The sequence below is a fragment of the Macaca mulatta genome, chromosome 2 (genome assembly GCF_049350105.2).
Source record: "Macaca mulatta isolate MMU2019108-1 chromosome 2, T2T-MMU8v2.0, whole genome shotgun sequence".
In the NCBI taxonomy this organism is placed as follows: Eukaryota; Metazoa; Chordata; class Mammalia; order Primates; family Cercopithecidae; genus Macaca; species Macaca mulatta.
The window spans coordinates 113,848,434-113,868,717 of NC_133407.1; the positions used below are offsets into that span (position 1 = coordinate 113,848,434).

At 58.0% G+C, this 20,284-nt stretch overlaps 2 protein-coding genes across 9 annotated transcripts in view; both read right to left on the bottom strand.

Annotated features, from left to right (window-relative positions):
* The window catches only part of RASSF1 (Ras association domain family member 1), a 274,834-nt gene that overhangs the window by 39,402 nt on the left and 215,148 nt on the right, over window positions 1-20,284 (bottom strand). The window lies entirely within an intron of this gene.
* The window catches only part of CACNA2D2 (calcium voltage-gated channel auxiliary subunit alpha2delta 2), a 140,540-nt gene that overhangs the window by 5,632 nt on the left and 114,624 nt on the right, over window positions 1-20,284 (bottom strand). For 6 of the 8 annotated variants that reach the window (XM_077992840.1, XM_015130839.3, XM_077992837.1 and 3 more), the window contains exons 5-23: window positions 19,394-19,438; window positions 16,049-16,190; window positions 12,876-13,007; window positions 12,629-12,686; window positions 11,849-11,899; window positions 11,606-11,705; window positions 11,313-11,471; window positions 10,946-11,053; window positions 10,769-10,847; window positions 10,141-10,190; window positions 9,865-9,954; window positions 9,590-9,661; window positions 9,325-9,399; window positions 7,980-8,054; window positions 7,829-7,900; window positions 7,675-7,746; window positions 7,510-7,571; window positions 6,576-6,652; window positions 2,227-2,287 (exon numbers count right to left, since the gene is read on the bottom strand). In XM_077992840.1, coding sequence (XP_077848966.1) covers window positions 2,227-2,287; window positions 6,576-6,652; window positions 7,510-7,571; window positions 7,675-7,746; window positions 7,829-7,900; window positions 7,980-8,054; window positions 9,325-9,399; window positions 9,590-9,661; window positions 9,865-9,954; window positions 10,141-10,190; window positions 10,769-10,847; window positions 10,946-11,053; window positions 11,313-11,471; window positions 11,606-11,705; window positions 11,849-11,899; window positions 12,629-12,686; window positions 12,876-13,007; window positions 16,049-16,190; window positions 19,394-19,438 — 1,580 coding nt within the window. Of the gene's footprint in view, window positions 1-2,226; window positions 2,288-4,938; window positions 4,960-6,575; window positions 6,653-7,509; window positions 7,572-7,674; window positions 7,747-7,828; window positions 7,901-7,979; window positions 8,055-9,324; window positions 9,400-9,589; window positions 9,662-9,864; window positions 9,955-10,140; window positions 10,191-10,768; window positions 10,848-10,945; window positions 11,054-11,312; window positions 11,472-11,605; window positions 11,706-11,848; window positions 11,900-12,628; window positions 12,687-12,875; window positions 13,008-16,048; window positions 16,191-19,393; window positions 19,439-20,284 lie in introns of all 8 variants that reach the window. The other 2 variants (XM_015130838.3, XM_077992839.1) reach the window with 1 other exon arrangement.

Here is a 20,284-nt window from a genome sequence, read left to right on the forward strand (position 1 = left end):
TCTGAGACGGGGCAGAGCTGACACAAGAATGAGGGTCGGCTGGGCGCGGTGGCTCAAGTCTGTAATCCCACCACTTTGGGAGGCCAAGACGGGTGGATCATGAGGTCAGGAGATTGAGACCAGCCTGGCTAACACGGTGAAACCTTGTCTCTACTAAAAAAATACAAAAAACTAGCGGGGCGAGGTGGCGGGCGCCTGTAGTCCCAGCTACTCAGGAGGCTGAGGCAGGAGAATGGCGTGAACCTGGGAGGCGGAGCTTGCAGTGAGCCGAGATCCGGCCACTGCACTCCAGTCTGGGCGACAGAGCAAGACTCCGTCTCAAAAAAAAAAAAAAAAAAAATGAGGGTCTACTTCCTCCATTCAGGCAGCTTCTTTCTCCTGGGCATGGCTCTATAGAGCCTCCCATCTCTCTGGTGTAGCTGGACCCAGATAGTGCACCTGGGAAGCCCCAGGAAATGCCTGGCGGCCAGCTCATCCACCTGTATGCCCTAGAGCATTCCCATGGGCACCAGGTGGGACCCGGGTACAAACACTGGCTTTTTGTCAGCCTAAGACCCCACCCTGCCTCTTCCTGGCTATGTGCCTTTAGGTAACTCACTCATGCTCTCTGATACTCGCTTTTTTCATCATAGCACAGAGGGTGTCAGGAAGTCAGTGGGAACATGTGGGTCCTTGGACTGGCTGTTCCCTCTGCCTGGAATGCCCCTTCCCTCAAGACCCTCACTGCGTTCAGGCTCTGGGTCCAGAGAACATGGGGCTGTGGGGCGTGAGGGGGGTCTGCTTGGGCTTGCTGCCTAGGAAGTCTTGGGAGCAGTCCTTCTATTCTGATAGGTGGAGCTCTCTCTCTTGCCCGACCCCTCATTCATACCTCTGCCACCAGGGACCGCTTCATTGTCCTATATGGCACTAACTGTGGGGTTTTTGAACATGTGCCACTTTCCCAGGCTGTGGTAGGGCTCGTGGCTTGGTAAGGGCATGTGGAACTGGGTCTCAGGCCCCACTCACTCCTTGGCCCCCAGGGCCTTCGTGCAGTGTACAGCCTGCACCTCTATGCCTAGAGGCCACACTGGACACACCCAGGGTGACACCCACACGACTGTGCTTGAGATACACCAAGTCACTTGCAGACTCTCCTGTACACACAGTATGCACATTCACATTTGTGGGGTACTTCATTCACTCACCCTCCACATATTTATTGAGCTCTCCCGAGCCACAGACACAGAAATGGCAAAAACAAATAGGGTCCCTGCCCTCAAGAGAGCTTTCTCGGGGGTCACGTGGGCCACACAGGCTTTTTCACACCTTCCCACATTCACTGACGCACAGAGCCACCCCCACATTTATGCTCAGACTCTTACATACGTACATGGTGACTCACAAATACACACATCTACAAAGAATCACAGAAAAACTGGGTGCATGCACATACGTGCACACACAAAGGTGAGGCATGTCCAGAGCCCCCGTGTGCTGCCTTCCAGTGACCCTGGGGTCTCTATCAGCTGCATCCACCCACCTGCCCTCATCCCAAGCCTGAGTCATGGAAGGGCTTCAGCACCCAGGGGACCCGGCCTCCCCAGATGTGGGCCAAAGGCAGAGGGTGTGTGCATGAGAACGTGTATGTACACATTGAGCATGCACTCCTGGATGGTCCAGGCCTGGGCCTGCTCTGGGCCCCGACTCCTCATCTGCTGGAGCAGCTCCTTAAAGCCCCTGCCCTCCTCCCCCCATCCCCCAAGTGAAGTACCACTTCTAGACCTGGCACTGCCGACAGGGGCTCTGGCTGACTCAGCCCCCAGACCCACATGAACACCGACTGACACAGGACAACGATGGGGTGTGGGGTTGGGGGGATGGGTAGGACACCACAAACCAGAGCAGCAGTTGCCTGGCAAGGGGTGGGCATGCCACAGACAGCCACCCCGGGGCGGGAAGGGCTCCTGCCTGGTTGCCTGGGAGGGCAGAGAAAGTCAGCAGATGAGTCTGGAGACTTCCTGCCCCGGCCTGGTGGGAGCTAGGGCCGTGAGGCCGCCGGCCACTGCTGCCTGGTGCGGTACATGGCCTGGGTATGCACACAGCCGTGCATACCGGGCAATGTATGGGGGCCGGGGGATGACACTGCACAGAATACAGTCACACAGAGCTCCAGGCAGCAGTGCAGGGGGTGGGGCCGGGGCGCTCAGGGTAGGGGAGGACACCTCAGCAAGGCCACACGCAAGCTACCTGGGAGCAATGAAAACATGTCCTTCAGACTCAAAGCTGCTGGGGAGCAGGAACTCAAAATCTGCAACAGAAACGGGGGGTTATCCGGCGGGGGCTGGGGAGGTGGGAGGCCAGGGGGCTCAGAGCTGACGGGGCTGGAAGGACAGGGGAGAGGGGGGCTGGAGGGAGGGGGAGACACCAGCAAAGAGGAAACCCGCCATTTCCATGTCCAGGAGCCAAAGAGAAGGGACGGGCAGGGAGGGTAGAGGGCCTGTGGAGACTACAGCATCGCAGGAGGAGGGCAGTTATAGCCAATATGTTGCCCGGGCCTGGTCCTCTGTTGGCAGTGAGTCCCTTGGCGTGGCTGTATATGCTTCCATACGGCTGTATAGCACATATACACGGACACACACACACACATATATATACACACACTGCTATATATATGCATGGTCTGGGGGAGGCGCCAGTCTCGCTCTTATCACATCCATAATGGAAAAAACCGCATGCTGAGCTTCCTTCGCCTCCAAAGAGACTTTGAGGAAGGGAATTGGCTTTTGGCTGCGGATTTTTATCTCTCTTTCTTTGCTGCAGCTGTTTGCGTTTTGGTAGGTCTTGCTTTTGTTCTGTGTCAGGCATCAACATGGCCAAACCGAGGGGGTTTCTCACGGGCACAAACAGTCCAACCAGAGACGGGCGGGGACAGCTGAGGGTATGCTGCAGTGCATTGTGGGGGGGCTGGTGGTCCTCCCTGGGCCAGGAGGTGAAGGGAGACCCTCAAAGTGCCAGGGACTGTTCCCACAGTGTGGGAAGAAAGTCTGGGGCGCTGGAAGGAGTGCTGCTGGAACCTGTGTACCTGCTTCCCTTGGCTGAGGGCGTGGAGATGGGCTGGGTCTCCATCCTTACTAAAACTTGTCTGGGCTCCAGGCAGCCATGGGGGATGCTAGGGCTCCAGAGAGGGCATAGGGCTGCTGTTGAGGCATCCCCAATTGGGCCTGTGCCCTGGGCTTATGAGCTGTGCATGTGTGTGTGAGTGAGCATGCATGCACTGAGTGTGTGTGTGTGTGCCCGAGTGTGACTATCTCTGTATGGGTTTGAGAGTGAACCTAAGGATGTGGCCGCTGGGGCTCCTCTATGGCCTTTCCCTGCCCAGCTGGACTGGCCACCTTGCTGGTCTGCACCTGGGAGGGGTCCCTCTGCTCTTGGCCTCACTGTGGGTGGTCCACCTTCTTAGCCTGTCTCCACTTCTGAGCTCTTTTGCTCCCAGGGCTTTATTTGTATAGAAGAGGGATTGTCCCTGCTCCCAAATACTCCCACAATGCACTGCAAGATTCTGGGGAGGGGGCACTTGGGGTGCTTGGAGGGGCTGGGCAGTCACTGGTTGGACTGTTCCTTCTGATAGGACTGTGAGGCAGGGTCTGGACACAAGCCGATGGGGAAGGGGTTGGGGGAAGAGGAGGAGGAGGAAAAAGAAAAAGGAGGGCGAAGGAGCAGGGAAGGAGACTATGCTATGTTGTCATTGTTACCAGGGCCCTGCATTTCTGGGGTCACTGGGTGGGATGTGGTAGGGTGGGGAGAAAAAGACAACTCAAGTCAGTGGGAGTAGGGCACATCCCCCACCCCCGCCCAGGCCATCGGAGGTGGCTCTGGCCCCTTTATCCCCTTTGCCCCTGGGCTTCTTGGGTGCCCCTGCTTCCAGGTCATGGGGACATCCCCTTGCCCCATCTCCATGCCCCATCTGCCCACGGGTTCCCTGGGAGAGGTGGTTCTCTGAGACCTTTGTAATGCTGTCCTCTCTCACTCCCCTTACTCTCTGCCAGGGTCTAGGGGTTCACTACTGTTCACTACCCACCCTTCTAGAAGTCTCCTTGGCTTAGGCACCCCAGCGTGCCAGAACCTTTCCTTTCATACCCAGCCTGATTTCCTCCAAACACCTTTGCTGGCTCTTAGAGTCTAGACAGATCCCATTCCATCCCTGTCCAGGCCCCTGGTCCCCAAAGCTGGCTTTATTTCCCCAGGGAAACAGCTTTTCCATACTGCCGAGCCACTCCAGGGCTTAGCAAAGCCTCTGGGAGCAGCGGGCTGGTGGGACACGGGGACGTCAGCACCTATGTCAGTGCCCAGGAGGCACAGGTCAGCCCTGCTCTTCAGTGGCCTAGGTGCCTGCCCTATGCTGCCCTTTGGCCCCAGCATCGGGGCGTGAGGCTTCCGAGCCTTCTGCCTCCCTTCTTGGAGGACTGCCAGCTTCTGGAGCTACTGCCAGAGGAGGGAGAGCTTCCTCAGAGTAGGCCTTGTGGGCTGGCCCTTTCCCACAGCTTCACATGAGCCCCACTAGGGGCTGATCTACCCCTGCATCTCAGGCCTCCTGCCCTACTGAGTGGGAGGTGGTGGAGAAGCATCCAGGCTGTCCCTACTGTTGAGTTGTCTTGGAGGGACAGAGAAGGTAGGGGAGGCAGGGGCCTTCCCAGAGAGAGTGAGGGGTCCAAGGAAAGGGTGGGCCCTGAGAACACGCTGGAGAACACCCTGCAGGCAGGGCCAGAGGCACAGGCCACTGGCTCTCATAGGGGCTAAGGAATCGGAGGAAAGGCAAGAACTAGAGGAGCCAGGGGGATGCTGGGAGGGGGCCCTGGAGAGCAGGGGTTTGGCTGGTCCTGGGCAGGGAGGGGGGCAAGCAGGGGCGTGAGGGTGGGAGGGGTGGGGAGAGGAGGGTGCACTGGTTCTGAATATACTTGCCCTTCAGTTTGCTGATTGGCACTGGGACAGTCCACCAAGAGAGAAAGCGAGGAAAACAAAAACAACACAAACACAAAAACAAACGAAAAGGGGGAGGGAAAGGGGAGGGGCACAAACAATATTTTATTCAATGGCTGTTTGAATGAAAATATTGTGTCTCATCATCATACCGAAAGGAAACTTCTTGCAAAAAACGACATGAGAGAGAAAGAGAGAGCGAGAAAACTCAAAGGAGATGAGCCCCCAGTCGGCCAGGCAGGTGGGGGGCGCGCGGTGGGGCCGGAGCCCCAGCCTCCCTCCCAGTGGCCTCGGGCATGGTGGGCAGGCAGGGCCACAGGCTCTAGAGACTCTCTCAGGAGAGGCCCAGGATGAGCAGGGCATGCAGGGGTGAGCCACAGGCAGAGGACTGGGAGAGGCAGGGGAGGAAGGAGGGGGGCCAGGGAGAAAGCGGGGAGGGGGAGAGAGGAAGGGGGATGGGGAATGAAGGAGGGAGGAAAGAAGGTGAGGAGGGAGCCAGGAGGCAGAGCAGAGGGAGTGTGGGGAGTGGAACTGAGGGAGAGAAGGTGCTGGGGTGGGGAGAGCGGGAGGGAGGGAGAGTGGGGGAGAGAAAGAGAGGAGGTAAGCAGGAGAAAAAGGGAGATAGAGGAGATGCAGGGAGAAGAGAAGGAGGGAGACAGGGAAGAAGAGAGGACAGCACATAAGGGAGGGAGGTTGGATGCAGAGGGGAGAGAGGTAGGAGGTGAGAGGAGGAGGATGAGAGGGTAAGTGGGAACTGGGTGAGGATAGATGAGGAAAGAATGGAGAGGAGGGGGCAGAGAGAGAGAGAGAGGGACCATGGGAGGGGGGCACCATAGAGGGAGAGAGCTGAACAGGAAGAGGAAGAGGGGAGGGGAGGGAGAAAGAGGGGAGAGAAGGGGAAAAGGGGGGAGGGGGGAGGATGGGAAGGATGGGAGGGAGAGGAGGGGAAAGAGGGGGAGGAGAAGGGGAGGAAAGGAGGGGGAGGAGGGGAGGGGGGAGGTAAGGGGAAGAAGGAAGGAATTGAGGGGAGGGGGAGGAGGTGAAGGGAAGGGAGAGGAGGTGGGGGTAGGAAAAAGGAGGGGGAAGGTAAGGGGAGGGGAAAGCTAAGGGGAGGGGGAAGGTGGGGGGAGGAAAGAGGAGGGGGAAGGTAAGGGGAGGGGGAAGGTAAGGGGAGGGGGAAGGTGGGGGGAGGGGGGGTGGTGAGGATGGAGTAAGGGGAGGGGAGGGGAAAAAGGGGAAGGGAAGGGGAGGGGAAAGGGGAGGGGAAAGGGGAGGGGAAAGGGGGAAGGTAAGGGGAGGGGGTGTCTTCCAAGAATGCAGCCCCCAGGAGTGTGTGGGGCAGGCAGGCTAAGAAGGGAAGACACGGAGTAGGAGAAACCAAAAACAGCAACCTCAACAGAAACCATGAAAGAATGGCCTGGAACCGAATCTAAGAAAAGGCAAGCATGCAGATTTCCACAGACTTTCAAGGTGCCCCAGCCTGCGGGCACCTGAGGGTGGGCAGACTGGGCAGGAGGGACTGCCTCGCCGGCAACTGGCGCTGGCTGTGCTGCCTGGGACCGGCCGGGGTGTGGGGCAGAGGCAGGGTGCAGGGTGCAGGCAGGGGCCGGGCCACTTACACTTGACCTGCAGGATCTGGTCACTGAGATTGGCTTGGAGGTAGAAGGTGCTGTAGGGTGGGAGCACCAGCCCCAGGCTGAGGGGGGAGAAGCGCGGGTCATGGCTGGGGGAGGCGGGCCACACTGGCACCCCCTCTCCATGGCCTTGGAGTTGGGCAGAGGTCCCAGCTGTGGCATCCCCTCCTCCCACCACCAGGGGCTCCTCTCCCTGCTTAGCTGCGGGAGGTTCATGGTCTAGGGGCTGGCACCCTGGAGGCTCTCCACTTCTCAAACTCTCCTGGAGGCCACCAGGCAACCAGCCCCAAAGCAAATCCGCACACCATCTCCCCTCCCAGCAGCCTCTCACAACAGCCCCCTGCCCAGCCAGCCTCCCTCTGACCCACAAGGGGCAGATGCTGCCGTGAGCTGGCTGCAGTGCCAGTGCTGCTGTGGGAGTGGGGTCACCAGCCCCCAGATACTCAAAGCCAGTGGAAAGCAGGGCTGGTGCAGATATGGCGGGGGGTGAGGGGTGGCAGTTGTGGGCTGGCATGGGCTGTAAGGATGCCCGGCATTTTGGGATGGACTAGCTGTGTGGGGCACGCAGAGGTCAGCCTGCACCGACCCAGCCTGACACACAAGGGACCCGCTCCGCCCTGAGGCTCTGAGGCAAGCTGAGAGCAGGCAGTGAACGTGCCAAAGGCAGTATCCTGGGTGCAGATGGCCGTAGTGATGAGGAGACTTTGGATGACCGTCCTGTGCTCTCAGACCTGCTGCTTGTTCCTTAAAGGCCAGGGAGTCTCTTGGCAGACTAAGCATCCCAGGGTGAGTAGTGAGCAGCCCTGGCCACTGGTCCCCCGCTGGGATGGTGGTCACAGTGGGAGAGGGAGGGGGCAGCTGGGCTCAGATTCTGGGGCCGCCCCACCCTCTCTGCCTGCCCAGCCCTGGCCTCACTTACCTGTAGTTAGTGCTCCTTATGGGCACCCAGGTGTAGTTCCGTGTCACCTCATCTATGTACCTCTGGGAGAGGAGGCTGGGTCAGGTACTCGGGCTAGCAGGCAGGGGGCAGTGGGGTAGGAGGGTGCCCACCCTGACTCCCTGGTCCCCAGCCCTGCCTCCTTACCTCATCCAGGGACTTGACCAACGTTCTGATCTGCTTGTGGCCCTTGTTGCCATCAATCATGCTCCGACGGATCTGGAAGGGCCAGAGATGTGAGGGGCAGGGCCCCTACACTCCTGTGCTCTGTCCCCCACCCCTTTTCTCCTCCTCTCCTTACCTCTTCCTTGTTCTCATCCTCCAGCTCCGCATCTAGGAAGTCCAGAGTCACAGGCTCCCGGAAGTTGGTGGTCTGTTGGAGGCAGGGCGGGGAGTCAGAAGTCCCCATTGTAGAAGGTTTGCCCACCCTCCAGGTCACCCATCTGGCTCACCTGGGGCTTGAGATTGGGGTGCAGCAACACGTAGCCGTTCAGGTCAATGGCAAACACATAGCCGTTGGCTCCAAGCTGGAGGCACAGATTGGGGGCTCAGGGTCTGGAGGGATGGGCTGGGGTTCCCTGGGCTCCAGAGTTCTTCCCTATTTGGTCTTCCAGCGCACTGAGAGATGCTGTTTGCCTGCCTTGGGCTAAGGGCCCCCCATGCCATGTGGCCCTAAGTCTGTCTCTTCAGCCAGGCCTGCAGGCGGGTTGCCCCTTGTGCACCAGCCCTTGCCAAGGCTAACTGGCATGTGGGCTGCTGCTCTGCAGTCCTCATCCTCTTCCCGATTCTTATGAGCTGTCAGTCAGCCTGACCTCTCTGCCTCCACTGGTCCCACAGGGCTGCTGCTTCTGTACCCCTGTGGCCGTCCTCTAGCCACTACTGCCCCTGATTTGTGCCTCGTCCTTGTTCCCATGTCAAGAGAGAGCAGCACGATGAGTGCACCCTTGGGAATCCTACCTGGGGCTTCCCTTCCGGGTGGAAGGGAAGTAGGAGTGAGACCAGGACCTAGCCCTTACCTCCCCTAGTCAGTTTCTTACTGTACCTGGAGGCCAACTGCCACAGCCCCTGCCCGCTCAGGACCAAGCAGGGGCTTTAGGGGGCTCAGGCTTAATGATGCTGTTGTACATACCACACCTCTCCCCATTCCACAGGCGAAGACGCAGACTCCCTGACCGCAGGCGCTGGGCCAGCCACATTGCCATCTTGCCCCTACCCTGGTTTATGATTGTTTTTCACCTTTGGGCCCTTGGCCAGAGAATTCCCTCTGCCTCCAATGTATGCCATCCCCTCCTTTCCTTTCTGCCCGGGACACTCCTACCTATGTGCATGCGCCAAGTCTGGCCTGCTGCCCATTACTATATGGCCATGAGCTAAGAATGGTTTTGTTTTTAAATGGTTAGAAAAAACATCAAAGGAAAAATTCTATTTTGTGACATGTGAAAATTATCTGAAATTCAAATATCAGTATCCACAAATAAAATTATATTGGAACATAGCCATGCCCATTTGTTTATGTTTTGTCTGTGGCTGCTTTTACAATACAACAGTGCAACCAAATAAGAGATGGGTATTTAAGTCTGCAAAGCCTAAAATATTCAGTCTGGCCCTTTACAGGAAGTTTGCCAACCCAAGGTCACCTTGCTCTAGACCCAAGGTCACCTCCTGGGGAAGCCTTCCCTGACCCCCTGAACTCAGAGGTCTCCATGGAGGCGCTGTAATACCCATCAGTCTTCTCTGCTGAGCCTGCCTGCGTCCACATGGGAGGCAGGGTAGCCGGATGGGCGGGTGGATGCTCACCGTGTAGTTGGGGGTCAGCCTCTTGATGTCATTCAGAGCCACATCAATGCCCATCACGCCCAAGATCAGCTGGTTCTGGGAGCAGAAGCATGGGGGGCTCTGCAATGCGCTCAATTCCATGGGGAACCACCCTCCACAAGGCCTCAAGCTGCTCTCACAGGCAGTGTGAAGGCCTGCCCTGCCCCTCCTCCACCCCCAGACCTGCTGTGGGCGTGCCCATCCCTCTCCAGGCACACCCATAGCCCCGACCCTCCCCTTTCCTCACCTTCTTTTCCCCAGGGCCATCCTGTGTCAGATTGAAAACAGGGAGGGTCCCTGTTACCACCAACCCTAGTCCCTAAAGGGAGAGGAAGATGATGAAGTCACCTGTGGCCAGCACTGACCCCACCCTGAGTGTTCAGAGCAGGGGCTCAAGTGCAGGCCACCTCTTTCTCCTGTGCTTGGTTCACCCCCTAAGGGGGCCCTCCAGGGTCTTGACCTGTGGGCACATCCCTGGGGGAAGGGTGCCAGCCCCATCCCTTCCTTGCCCAGAGGCCTTACCAGTGCATCCTCATACACGTTGGTCCACTGCACCTGCTTGGCCTCCTTGCCTGCCAGCACCATGGGCCTGCCCAACACATCTAGATACTCCTGGGGAGGGGGCAGTGGTGGGGGTCATGAATGCCTTTCCCAGGCACTGCCTGTTCTGTCTCCCCAGGCATTGGGACTGTGCCCCAGCCACCGTGAGGGGGCGCCCTTGGTCCACAGCAGCCCATGGCACACAGCGTCCCTGCAGGGAAGCCAAGGACTGGGAGGAGGGGCCTCCCCCAGTCTTACCTGTGTGTTGATGCGGATGGCTCCAATGGAAGGGATCTCAAAATAGTAGCCTGTGAAGGAAGAAGAGGCAGAGGTGGGCCTGGCTGGCATTGCAGGACCCATGTGCAGAGGGCCCTGCCCCTGGGGTGTGTCTGCAGCCCTGCCTCGCCTCTTGGGCTCCTCTCTCTTTGGAGTCCTCTCCCTCTAGTGCTCCTGGCCTCTGCCCTGCCAAGGGCGGTGCTATGGAGAGGGAGTGAGTGCAGCAGTATCAGGAAGCACAGCAGGGGGCAGAGATGAGGAGGGAGGAGCCTGAGGTCTGAGGTCCCTCATTCTAGGGTGCAATGCTATTCAAAGTCCACCCAGCAGCCAGGCCCAAGTGCACAGAGAGATGGACGGACCAGCAAACAGATGCAGGAGTAGACAAGCTGGGGGACGGTTGGACAATGGACAGATGGACAAAAAGAGGCTCAGTCAGGTGGACACGTTAGCCTCCAGATAGAGTGAGGGACAGCCTCGTGGATGGGAGGAGGCCCTGTCTCGCAGCAGGTGAACACACAGCTGGACATATGGATGGACAGTTGAACAACATACGCAATCGACAAAAAGAAATGGCAGGCAGGCCCCTGACAGTGATGCACAGGGGAGGTACCTTTGTTAGCGCAGGCCATCCACTGCAGCGGTGTGACGTCGTAGTTATGCTGCCCCACGGAGAAAGTAAACACGCGCACCTGTGGGGGGTTTGAGGTTACTGCTGAGGCCACCAGGGGACAGCCCTCCCCTGTACTGGGCCAAGGTCAGGGTAGCCCCTGCCTCAGCTGAGCCTCACCGTCCGGTTTGGCCAATTGTACTTCTCAAAGACATCCTGCACGCGATCCTCGCCACCATCCGTGAACATCATGATCATCTTGTTGCAGTTGGCCCGAGTGATGTTGGACTGAGGGGAGTGAGGCGAAGGCAGGCAGCTCTCAGCCCCAGCTCTCAGCCCCAGCTCTCAGCCCTCCCTGGTCCAGGGGCAGGGCCTCCCTCCTGCAGTGAGCCTGGATCTCTGGCCCTCCTCCCCCATAGCATATGGTGCTATCTGTCCAAGCTGCCTGTTTGGTGCTAATGAGGCCATCCATCTTGATTTCCTGGGTGTCACCAAGCCTGGACCCTCTCCTCCCCCAGCCGCCCACTTGCCCACCCACAGGGCTCACGTTCTGCAGCTGGTCAAAGGCATACTCAAAGCCGGCCTTGTAGCCTGTGGTGCCCTTGGCCACCATGCCCTGCACAGCTTCCTTGAACACCTTCTTGTTGCGCACATTGGCCTGCACCAGGTGTGTGAAGCATGACACAGGCTGCGCCTTCTCGTTGAACTGCAGGAACAGCAGGGTGGTGACTGGCCTCAGGCTGGCCAGGGCAGGCAGCTATTGCATGGGGCTGGTGGTGGTCACAGGAGCAGGGCAGGTGGGGTGACCCATTTTGCCCTGTCTGCCACCTTGGCACTCACCGAGGCCACATTCACATAGTCGTCATCAGACAGCGTGTCCAGCATCTCGCAGACAGATGTCTTCATCAGCTTCAGGGTCAGGCCACTCACACTGCCACTCCTGGAGAGGTCAGGCAGGGGCCGTGGAGGAGCCAGGGGAACCTCAAGTGTTCTCCTGCCCATCCCCCATGATGTTCAGGGCAGCAGAGTCTAGCCCGTTGCCCGCCCCTGCCCCAGCCCCACTTGCCAGCACTGCTCACTCACACATCAACGATGATGACCATGTCCTTGGGCGATGAGGCCCCCTGGATATACCTGCCCAGGAGATGCCTCTGTTAGGGTAAGACCCACTGGGACCATGTGGGTCCTTCCTTCCGTCACACACATATTGATTCAATACATTTCTCCTGAGCATGCACTGTGTGGGCCAGGCAGGGTTCTAGGCACTGATGACACCACATTTAATGAAACAGACACAGTCCTTGCCCATGACATGAATGGTCTGGCTCCTCAGCAAGGAAAAAGTACCAGGGGTATATATGAGCAGGTGATCCCCAGAGGGGGCAGGAGCCACATTTCCTGGCTTCAGTGACTTGTTGTGTTCTCTGCCTCAGGTTGGGGCCCCGAGGGCAGAGTCTAGCTGTGTGTGGGATGGCGCAGGTGCCAGGGAAGGATACTCATAGGGAGCTGCCGGAGGGGCAGAGCAGAGGGGAGGGGTATCTGCGGCTCAGACGGGTAGGGCAGGGGCTGGCCAACCCTACAGAGGCTACATCTGCCTTTGGGGACCCCCTCTGGTCCAATCTCTCTTCCAATCTCTCAGCCCTGAGTGGGTGGGGGTGCTGGGCAGTGGACGGGGGCATGACAGCTGGGAGGCCTGCCTGGGTGATGGGATCCATTTTCCAGTGGCAACGATGTGTGAAATGAAAATTGGATACAGCTGGCTGCGCCCTGCTAGGAGGCTTGGAAATGGGGAGGTGGGGGAGCAGGCGGGAAAGGTGGGGAGCTGAGGGGGTGTCCCTCCCCAGCTCCTTCTTGCTTGCTCACCAGGGTCTCCTTCGGACATCATACAGGTCGATCTTCTTGGGGGCTCGCCACGGGGTGGCTGAGGGAGGAGAGAAAGTGAGTGGGACCAGCAGGAAAGGGCTGACCTGGGTAGGCAGGCCTTGCAGAGGTGACTGGGCCACCACAGACTACAGAGCAGCCACTCCATCCCATGCCTCCAGGATGGGTGAGCTGGCAGATGGAGAAAGGAGGGGTGCTGGGCAGACAGGGGACAGGGGCTGGTACCTACCCGGGTAGTAGCGAGTGACTCCTGTGGCACTTCCGAAGACCTGCCACAGCAGCGTGGGGTCTTGCCTGCGGTTTTCCATGAACACATTCTCCAGGGCCTCTGTCCAGTTGAGCTCATTGAGGATGACGGTGGCTGGGGGGAAGCGGGGAGCTGGGGTGGGGAGCACCTGGGCTGTGTCTTGCCAAACCCACCACCACAACACTTATGCCTGTGCCCCCACTCAGAATGCTCCACCTGTTCTCAGCCTATCCAGACCTTCCCTATTTCCCAGGGCCCAGCTGTGGCTGCCCCAGCTCCTCCAGGAAGACTTCCTGATCCTCACCCCTCCCAAGCTGTGAAAGGAACAGTTCAGCCTACTCTTCCTCCAGGCCCCGCATGAGTAGGCAGGGCAGCTGTGGCTGGTAGCTTCTGGAGAGGGGCTGCCCAGGTGGCAGGGTGCTGGGAGCTGGGAGCCCTCGGTCCAGCACGCTGCCTGGAGCTAGCGCTCGTCCCCCAGGAGCTCACCCGTTCAGCATGCACTCCAGGCTGCAGCAACAAGAAAGCAATTAAGGGCCCGCTGATGGGGCTGGAATTATTCAGCTATTAAGGTACCTGATAAGCTGGAAGCCACTCAGCTCCATGATTAATCAACTGGGGCCAGAAGCAAGCAGGGGTGGGGGCGGGGGCTCTTAGAGGGGCAGGGGCGGTGCCAGATCCTGCTCCAACACAGGCACGTGTACTTGTACACGCATGCACACACGCACACAGCCTGCACCCCGCCAACAAGTACACCTGTGTCTAACCTGTGTGTTTCCAGCCAGATGGAACCCACCTGCCTAGCAACCCAGCTGCCACCATGGGCACGAGGGCACACATGCTCATGCCTACACACCACTCTGCACCTACAGGGGACACTCGTGGGTCCTGCTCACTACCCGCTACCATCAGTTACCCCATTCTCCCTTCCCCCCAACCCTTGTAGTTGCGCATGTGTGATCCCCTGTCCAGATCTATCCCTACACACACACACAGAACAAGGCTCCAATGGACTCCATCCTGCAGACCCTTCAACCTGGGCAGAGACCCAGGATGGTTTGAGCAGTACCCTCAACCCCCAACTCGGGGCGGCCCGATGTGTGTGTGTGACACATATTCTCATGTGTGCAGTGACCCTGTCCCTGGACACTTGGACAAAATGGCAGGAGCAGGACACAGCTGCTTCTGCCAGGCCTCTGTGCCTCCTTCCTCCTCCAGGGACATCCACCCTCTTTCTTCCCATGTAGAGCCCAGCCACTGTCACCCCGTACAGGGATCCCCATCAAAAATCTACCTCAAGTGAGAACCAGAGACCACCTTTAGCAGGCAGACAAAGGTAGAAAGCATGATTTACAATTCTCAAGCCTCTGCCCCAGCCCCGGGCACTGACACACTCCTGGGCACTCTCCTTCTGGCAGCCCCTCTGGAGCGTGGGGCCTCTGCTGGGTCTGCTGCCTGATCCTTGCCCCTGCTCCCACTCCCTTCGCTGTCTGTTCCTGTGGCTTCCCGTAACTGACCATAATGTGAAAACAAAACACATTTCGAGCATTGGCTGTGCTTATTGAACAGTATGTTATGGTCCTGTTTCTAATTTAGAAACTTAGTGAGTTGAACAATTTCTATTTTTCTCTCTAAGGAAAAAATAAAGCCAGGCCCTCCAGAGTTTCACAAAGTACTGTTTGCCCTGAGACAGTCTGCCCGGCAGGTCCCACCCCTCACTGTGCCTCAGTTTTCCCATCTGCACAATGACAAGCTTAGAGCAGAGGAGTGTCCCTGGTTCAGGTCAAGGGCCAAGAGGAGACCCCTGCTCTGCGTGGGCTGTCCATGCAGGTACCCGTGACCCCACACGCGCATACCCATACATGGCAAGGCACATTCATGCAAACACCCCTGCCCCCACCTGCAAAGGGCCTGCTATTCAGCCCCATGCGCACAGACCCGCACCCAGGTGCACATACTCTCAGATCACGCTGAGCTGGGAAAGGGGACCATGCCCCCTCAGGCAGGTGATTACAGATTTAATTAAAAGTGACACAGTAAATAAAAAACATATAAAATGCAATTTGTGTGGGTAGCGAGGGGTGACTGGAGAGGGCGGTGTGGCTCCTGTTTTAATTAGCATGCCTGCCTGTGATAGTGCCCCTCGACTGGCTCAGGCAGGTGGCCTGCGGGCAGCCTGCAGGGAGCAGGGGGGAGCATCCTTCCCCACCCTGGCCTGAGGCTGCCCGGAAGGCGTAGCTGACCCTGAGGTGGAGAGGGTCTCCCTGAGGACTCTGGGAATTCCCTGCATTCTAGAGCTGAGGCAGTGGCTCTGAGGCTTTTGAGTCCCAGCCCAGTGGGCTCCTTGGATTCCAAGGCTACTCTGTAGATGTTCATAAAACTATGTCAGAAACAACAGGCCTCAGTGCTTTCAATCCTGCTGCTGGAGCTCCCCATCCAGTGTTTGACTCTTGGCTTCCTCCCCCTTTACCTCCCAGGAGCTTCAGGAAGTTCCTCCTCATGTCTGACTCAAATCCTTCTAGCTATAGTGACCTCGTTTCCCCATTGTGTAAAACTGCCTTGTCCCTGGAGCTTGGACTGTCAACCACCCTCTTCCACATCCCCCTTCCCCACATCCCCAGCTCCTGGCTGCTCTTGGCAGGAAAACTTCCTACCTCCTTGGTTCTATGCCCAGGAGAAGTAGGGCAGTGTCATAGGGTTGGTATCTGTGAGGAGTGTTTTCCTGTCCCCCTGCCCTCCGTGTCCACCTGATGTGTTGCAGCTTCTCAACCACTTCTACTTGGGGGCAGGGAATGGGGAAGGGTGGTGAGGAGTTGCTTCAGGGGCAGGCGGGCACTCAGTCCCACATGTGGGGAATGGTGTGTGTGTATGTGCATTCGTGTGGGTGCCTGTGGACACGTGGGCAGGAGACCATGCATGCACAGGCATAGAGGCTCAGTGTTTTGCAACTTGCTGAGTGTTAGGGTGAGGCTCTGCCTGTGAGTGCTTGATGCCCACAGGTGGGTGAATCTGAGAGGTGCACAGGAGTAATCTCAGGTGCAGGAGGCTGGAGGTAGATGGCACTGGCCTTCTGTCCCCAGGGACTCAAGAATGCCCTGGCAGTGGGCCTGCCCCCATGGCAGGTAGGATGGGCTGTCCCGATCGCTCTGCACACTCACAGCCTTTGTAGATGTCCGTGGGGATCTGTACAGCCGTGTATGAATAGTTGACCTTGTTCTTGAAGTTTGGGTCCTCGATGAAGTCCAGCCTTAGGGTGCTGGCCTTAAACCCCCTTTCCACATCCTCACTCTCAGGGTCGTCCTGCAGAAAGGGCAGCCCCCAGCAGTGTCAGGGGTTGTAAAGGCCTGCAAGTAGGGGCAGGGAGGGCCAGAGTCCAGGAGATAGGGGCATCTCAAAAAGAGGGACTATTGCAGTAGGAGACACAGATGGAGAGACACAGGGACAGATGGACACGGGGTTGGACCCCTCACCCAAGGGGCCTGTGACTCCCACTTCCTCCTGCCCACCCCACCCACCATCCCCACATTTGCTAAACCCAAATTCTAAAACCAAAACGAAACCAACCTCTTCTCCACATTCTTGAAAACCAATTAGGGAAGGAGGCAAATCATGGAGCCAGTCAGAAGGAGTGGGCTCCAGAATCTGCTTACAAGGATATGCCTTGTACAATGACAGGCAGGCCTCAGCAGTCCCTCCAGGAGCTCTGGGCGCCCACAGCCATCACTGGGCCCTGCCCAGCCCCTTCATGGAGTTCCTCTTGGAGCAGGGAGAGGGCCCTAGCCCTATCTAAGGCAGGGCACTATCCCCTGCAGCCTGACGGCTGTAGGGTCTGAGCTGGGGAGGCTAACCTGGGAGAGCTGGGCTGGGGGCTACCATTCAGACCTGCTGACCTCCAGAGGGAGGGTCTGTGGTGCCTGGTAGCAGCAGGACTGAAAGGGCCCCTGTTGATTTTCTAAAATGAGCCACAGCGGCCTGACAAGTGCCAATTATGGCATCTCACGGCCGGGCAGGCTGGGCATGCGCTGTACATCCCCGCCCACCATCACAGGCTGGCAGGAGTGGGTCTGTGACTAGTGTTGATGCCGCAGCCGATGGGAGTGGGGCAGGCTTGGGTGCAGGTGTGCAAGGGGGAGGGGAGGGAAGAAAGATGATGGTAGAGAGTGAAGGCAAAGAGGAAAAGCCAGACTGGGGAGTCAAGGGAAAGGAGGCTAAGGGTGGAGAGCAAAGCTAGGGGGCTTCCTAGGCTGGTAGGAGGGAATCATAAGCAGCTGAACACCCCATACGCTCCCTCACTGCCCCTCAAGGCCTCTGTGACCACCCTCAGCCCAGGCTTAGCTCATTCATTCTCCCCCATGGGTCCACGTGGGCTGACCCCCGCTGCCCACTATGACCTGGGCATGCTCCTCCCCTGTGTTTCTTCCTCTAGGCATTTGACCAAGCTGTGTCCAGTCTGGGGAAAGGGTGACCATGCCTCTCCACCCAGCCAGATGAGCTCTCCACACCCCAGGGGCACAGCTCTGAAGGGCCTGTGGCAGACACTCTTCATCTCTTTGAGGGTGGATTTTGTACAGCAGAATCCAAGCTGTCTGCTGCCCTCCCACTGCCCTTCTGCAGTGTGCCACCCGTCTGCCCACCCCTGGCACACCCTAGAAGCCCTCAGGTGCTGGGTAAAGCCAGGGCAGGCAGCTTTGGAACATGGAGGCCAGAGTGGGAGCGGCCGCCTGTGAGGCGTGCGCCACTCACGTTCCGCTCAGGAGGGGGAGGCGCGGGAGAAGAAAGCCCCCGAAATGTCAGCGGCAGATGAAGGGCACTAGAAAATGTAATCTCCCAACTTTCCCAACTAATGTGACATTTGGATTCTGTTCTGATAAGCTATCAGCTGGCAAACTTTTTCCTTCCTTTTCTTTCCCCCACCCCCACCTTCTGGCTGGTAATTTAAAAGTAAATGGTCTAGAAAGATCTCTAACTGTACCTCTGGCAAAGATTAAAAAAAACAGAGCAACACAACAAGCAGGGGAGTTGGAAAATGTGTGCGTGCTGTCATTTATACCAGGCGTTTGGCCTAGCTGACCCTAGTCTAGCCGGGCCCCAGAGTGAAGCTCCCTTGTCGGGCAATCTCTAGTCCCCCAACAGAAGTCCAAGGGGCTAGGGGCAAGGAGTCAATGATTTAGAGTGAGGGGCTGGGGCCCTGGATACAGTTGAGGCTGCTGGAGGTAGGTTCAGAGCATCCTAGTAGGGGCTGGGCACCAGGCTGGCCAAGAAGTCCCTCAGTGCCAACCCCCAGCCCAGGGGCTTTGTATGGTGGGCAACTATAGTCTCCTGGTTTATATTTAATGCCCTGATTGCTAAAATTACAGCCCGCTGCCAAGGGGGGTAAGGAATTAGATTCAGGGTCTAATTAAAGGTTCGTTCTTCATTTGAATTTCAGATTCCAGCTTTAATTTTAGCAACTTCTCTGGGAGCCACAGAGCTCAGCCAAGGGGAAGCACACCTGCTTGAGCCCACCCCGCTCTGTCTCGGGCCCTGTGCCCTCCTGCGGCTCTCCCAGGCCAGCCTGGCACTGCGGATCCTGCACAGGGATCCTTTCCAGCCTTCTCACCTCCTGGTGTCATTGGGTACCTCTCACTTGCCCCGGAAACCCACCAAGCCCGCAGGCTTGGAGAGGAAGACTGGATCTTGGGTCCTCCGAATCAGCAAGCAGTCCAGACACTGTGCTGCTGTGACACCTCTGTTTACAGAGGGGACCGTCAGGTTCAACTATTTTTGCCTTAAAGTCAGGCAGAGGGTCTTGGGCCTTGACAAGCTCAGCAAACACTGTCTACTTCAAGTGCCCTACACCCTCAGACTCGTCTTCTCTACAGCCACCTCCCCTGCAAATAGTCATACAGCTTTAACAGGAGTCTTCTGGTGACGGGGACCTCACTACCTCACAGGGCAGCCCAGGCGGACTTGAGCCAGTGAGTGATATGGAGGCAGAAGGGTGGTGTGGCTTTGGGCTCTCTGGTCAGTCCCAGTGCCACTACTTCTGAGGTGGGTGACCCCAGGTGAGCTCAGGGTCAGGGTCTGACGATGGGCCAGGCTGTGGGGTGCTTAGCACAGGGAAGGGAGCTGGCCTAACCTGGAAATGCACCTGGACATCAATGCATCCTGCTCACACCTGCTCACCTCCAGGAAGCCTTCCCAGCTGCTCCCTGTCTCCCTCCTCTCACTGCACTTAAGAGAGGCCCTCTCCATCTGGGACCTAAACTGCCCCATGCAGGGAGGGCCAAGCGCCTCACCACCTGCCCCACACTGCAGTCAAGTTCAGCCCACTAGTGCTCAGAGATGCAGCCCTGGAGGGGTCCGGACTTCTAGGGAGTTGTGGGAGGTGGACGATGGGGCCTGTGTCAGCACGGCTCTGCAGGGTTGAGCTCAGAATGCATGGCGCTGAGTCCTAACATCCATTTTACAGCTGAGGCCACCAAGACCCAGCAAGGAGGTGTGGCTCAGGAGGGGGTGCTCACCAGCTCAGCGTCAGCCTTGGCGTCATAGTACACGATGTCTTCCTCCTGGTGGGGGGAGAGAGGCCTCAGCACTAGATGCTCAGGGTCCCGAGACAGACAGGACTCCTAGCCTCAAGGCCTGCAATGGCACCCTTAGATTCCTTTGGGGCAGAGACTGTCCCTTTCCCCCACCCAGAGCCACCCTCCTGGAAGGGCTGGATGGGTCAGGGCTGGGAATGCAGCCAGGCCCATCTTCAGAGGCCCTGCACAGGCTCCAGGAGCATGCAGTACCCCTCAGCTGGAATTCCCTGGGCTTCCCTAACTCAGGGGCCAAGGGTCCTGGGTTGCAGCCTTCTAGGCTCTGTCTGCAGAGAGGCCGCTGAGGCAGCACCAGGGAGCGAGGAAGACAGAAAACAGAGCCGAGTTTGGGCAGGAGGGAAATAATGACTCGACGCTGCATCTTCCAATTTCTTCTATTAAAAAGCCTGCTCATTACGGGCATGTACTTATTAATTATCTGTGATTTGTTGTGAAATGCGAGGGGGTTTCCACAACAGGAGCGGGAGAAAACAAAGCCCGGCCCTGGCGCCTGCCTCCCGGTCCTCACCCGCCTGTGTGTGCCCCGCCCGTCCCTGGCCCATGTCTGCTTGCCAGTCGCCTGGGTTCTTGGCCATCTGTGCGTCATAATCACTGGCCGCCCCAGGGACCCGTAACACAAACGGGCTAATTTCATGTGTAATGATCTTTAATCAGAACCGAGCACGGCTGACAGAGGCTGCCAGAAGGTGAGCCCGGTGTCAGCCAAGTGCCACTGGCTCAGGAGGGGCTGCCACACTCTGCCCCCGTGGGCTTCAGGGCCACAACTCAGGACAGAGCCACTGTCCAAGTCACCCTCTCCAGGTGCTCCTCAGC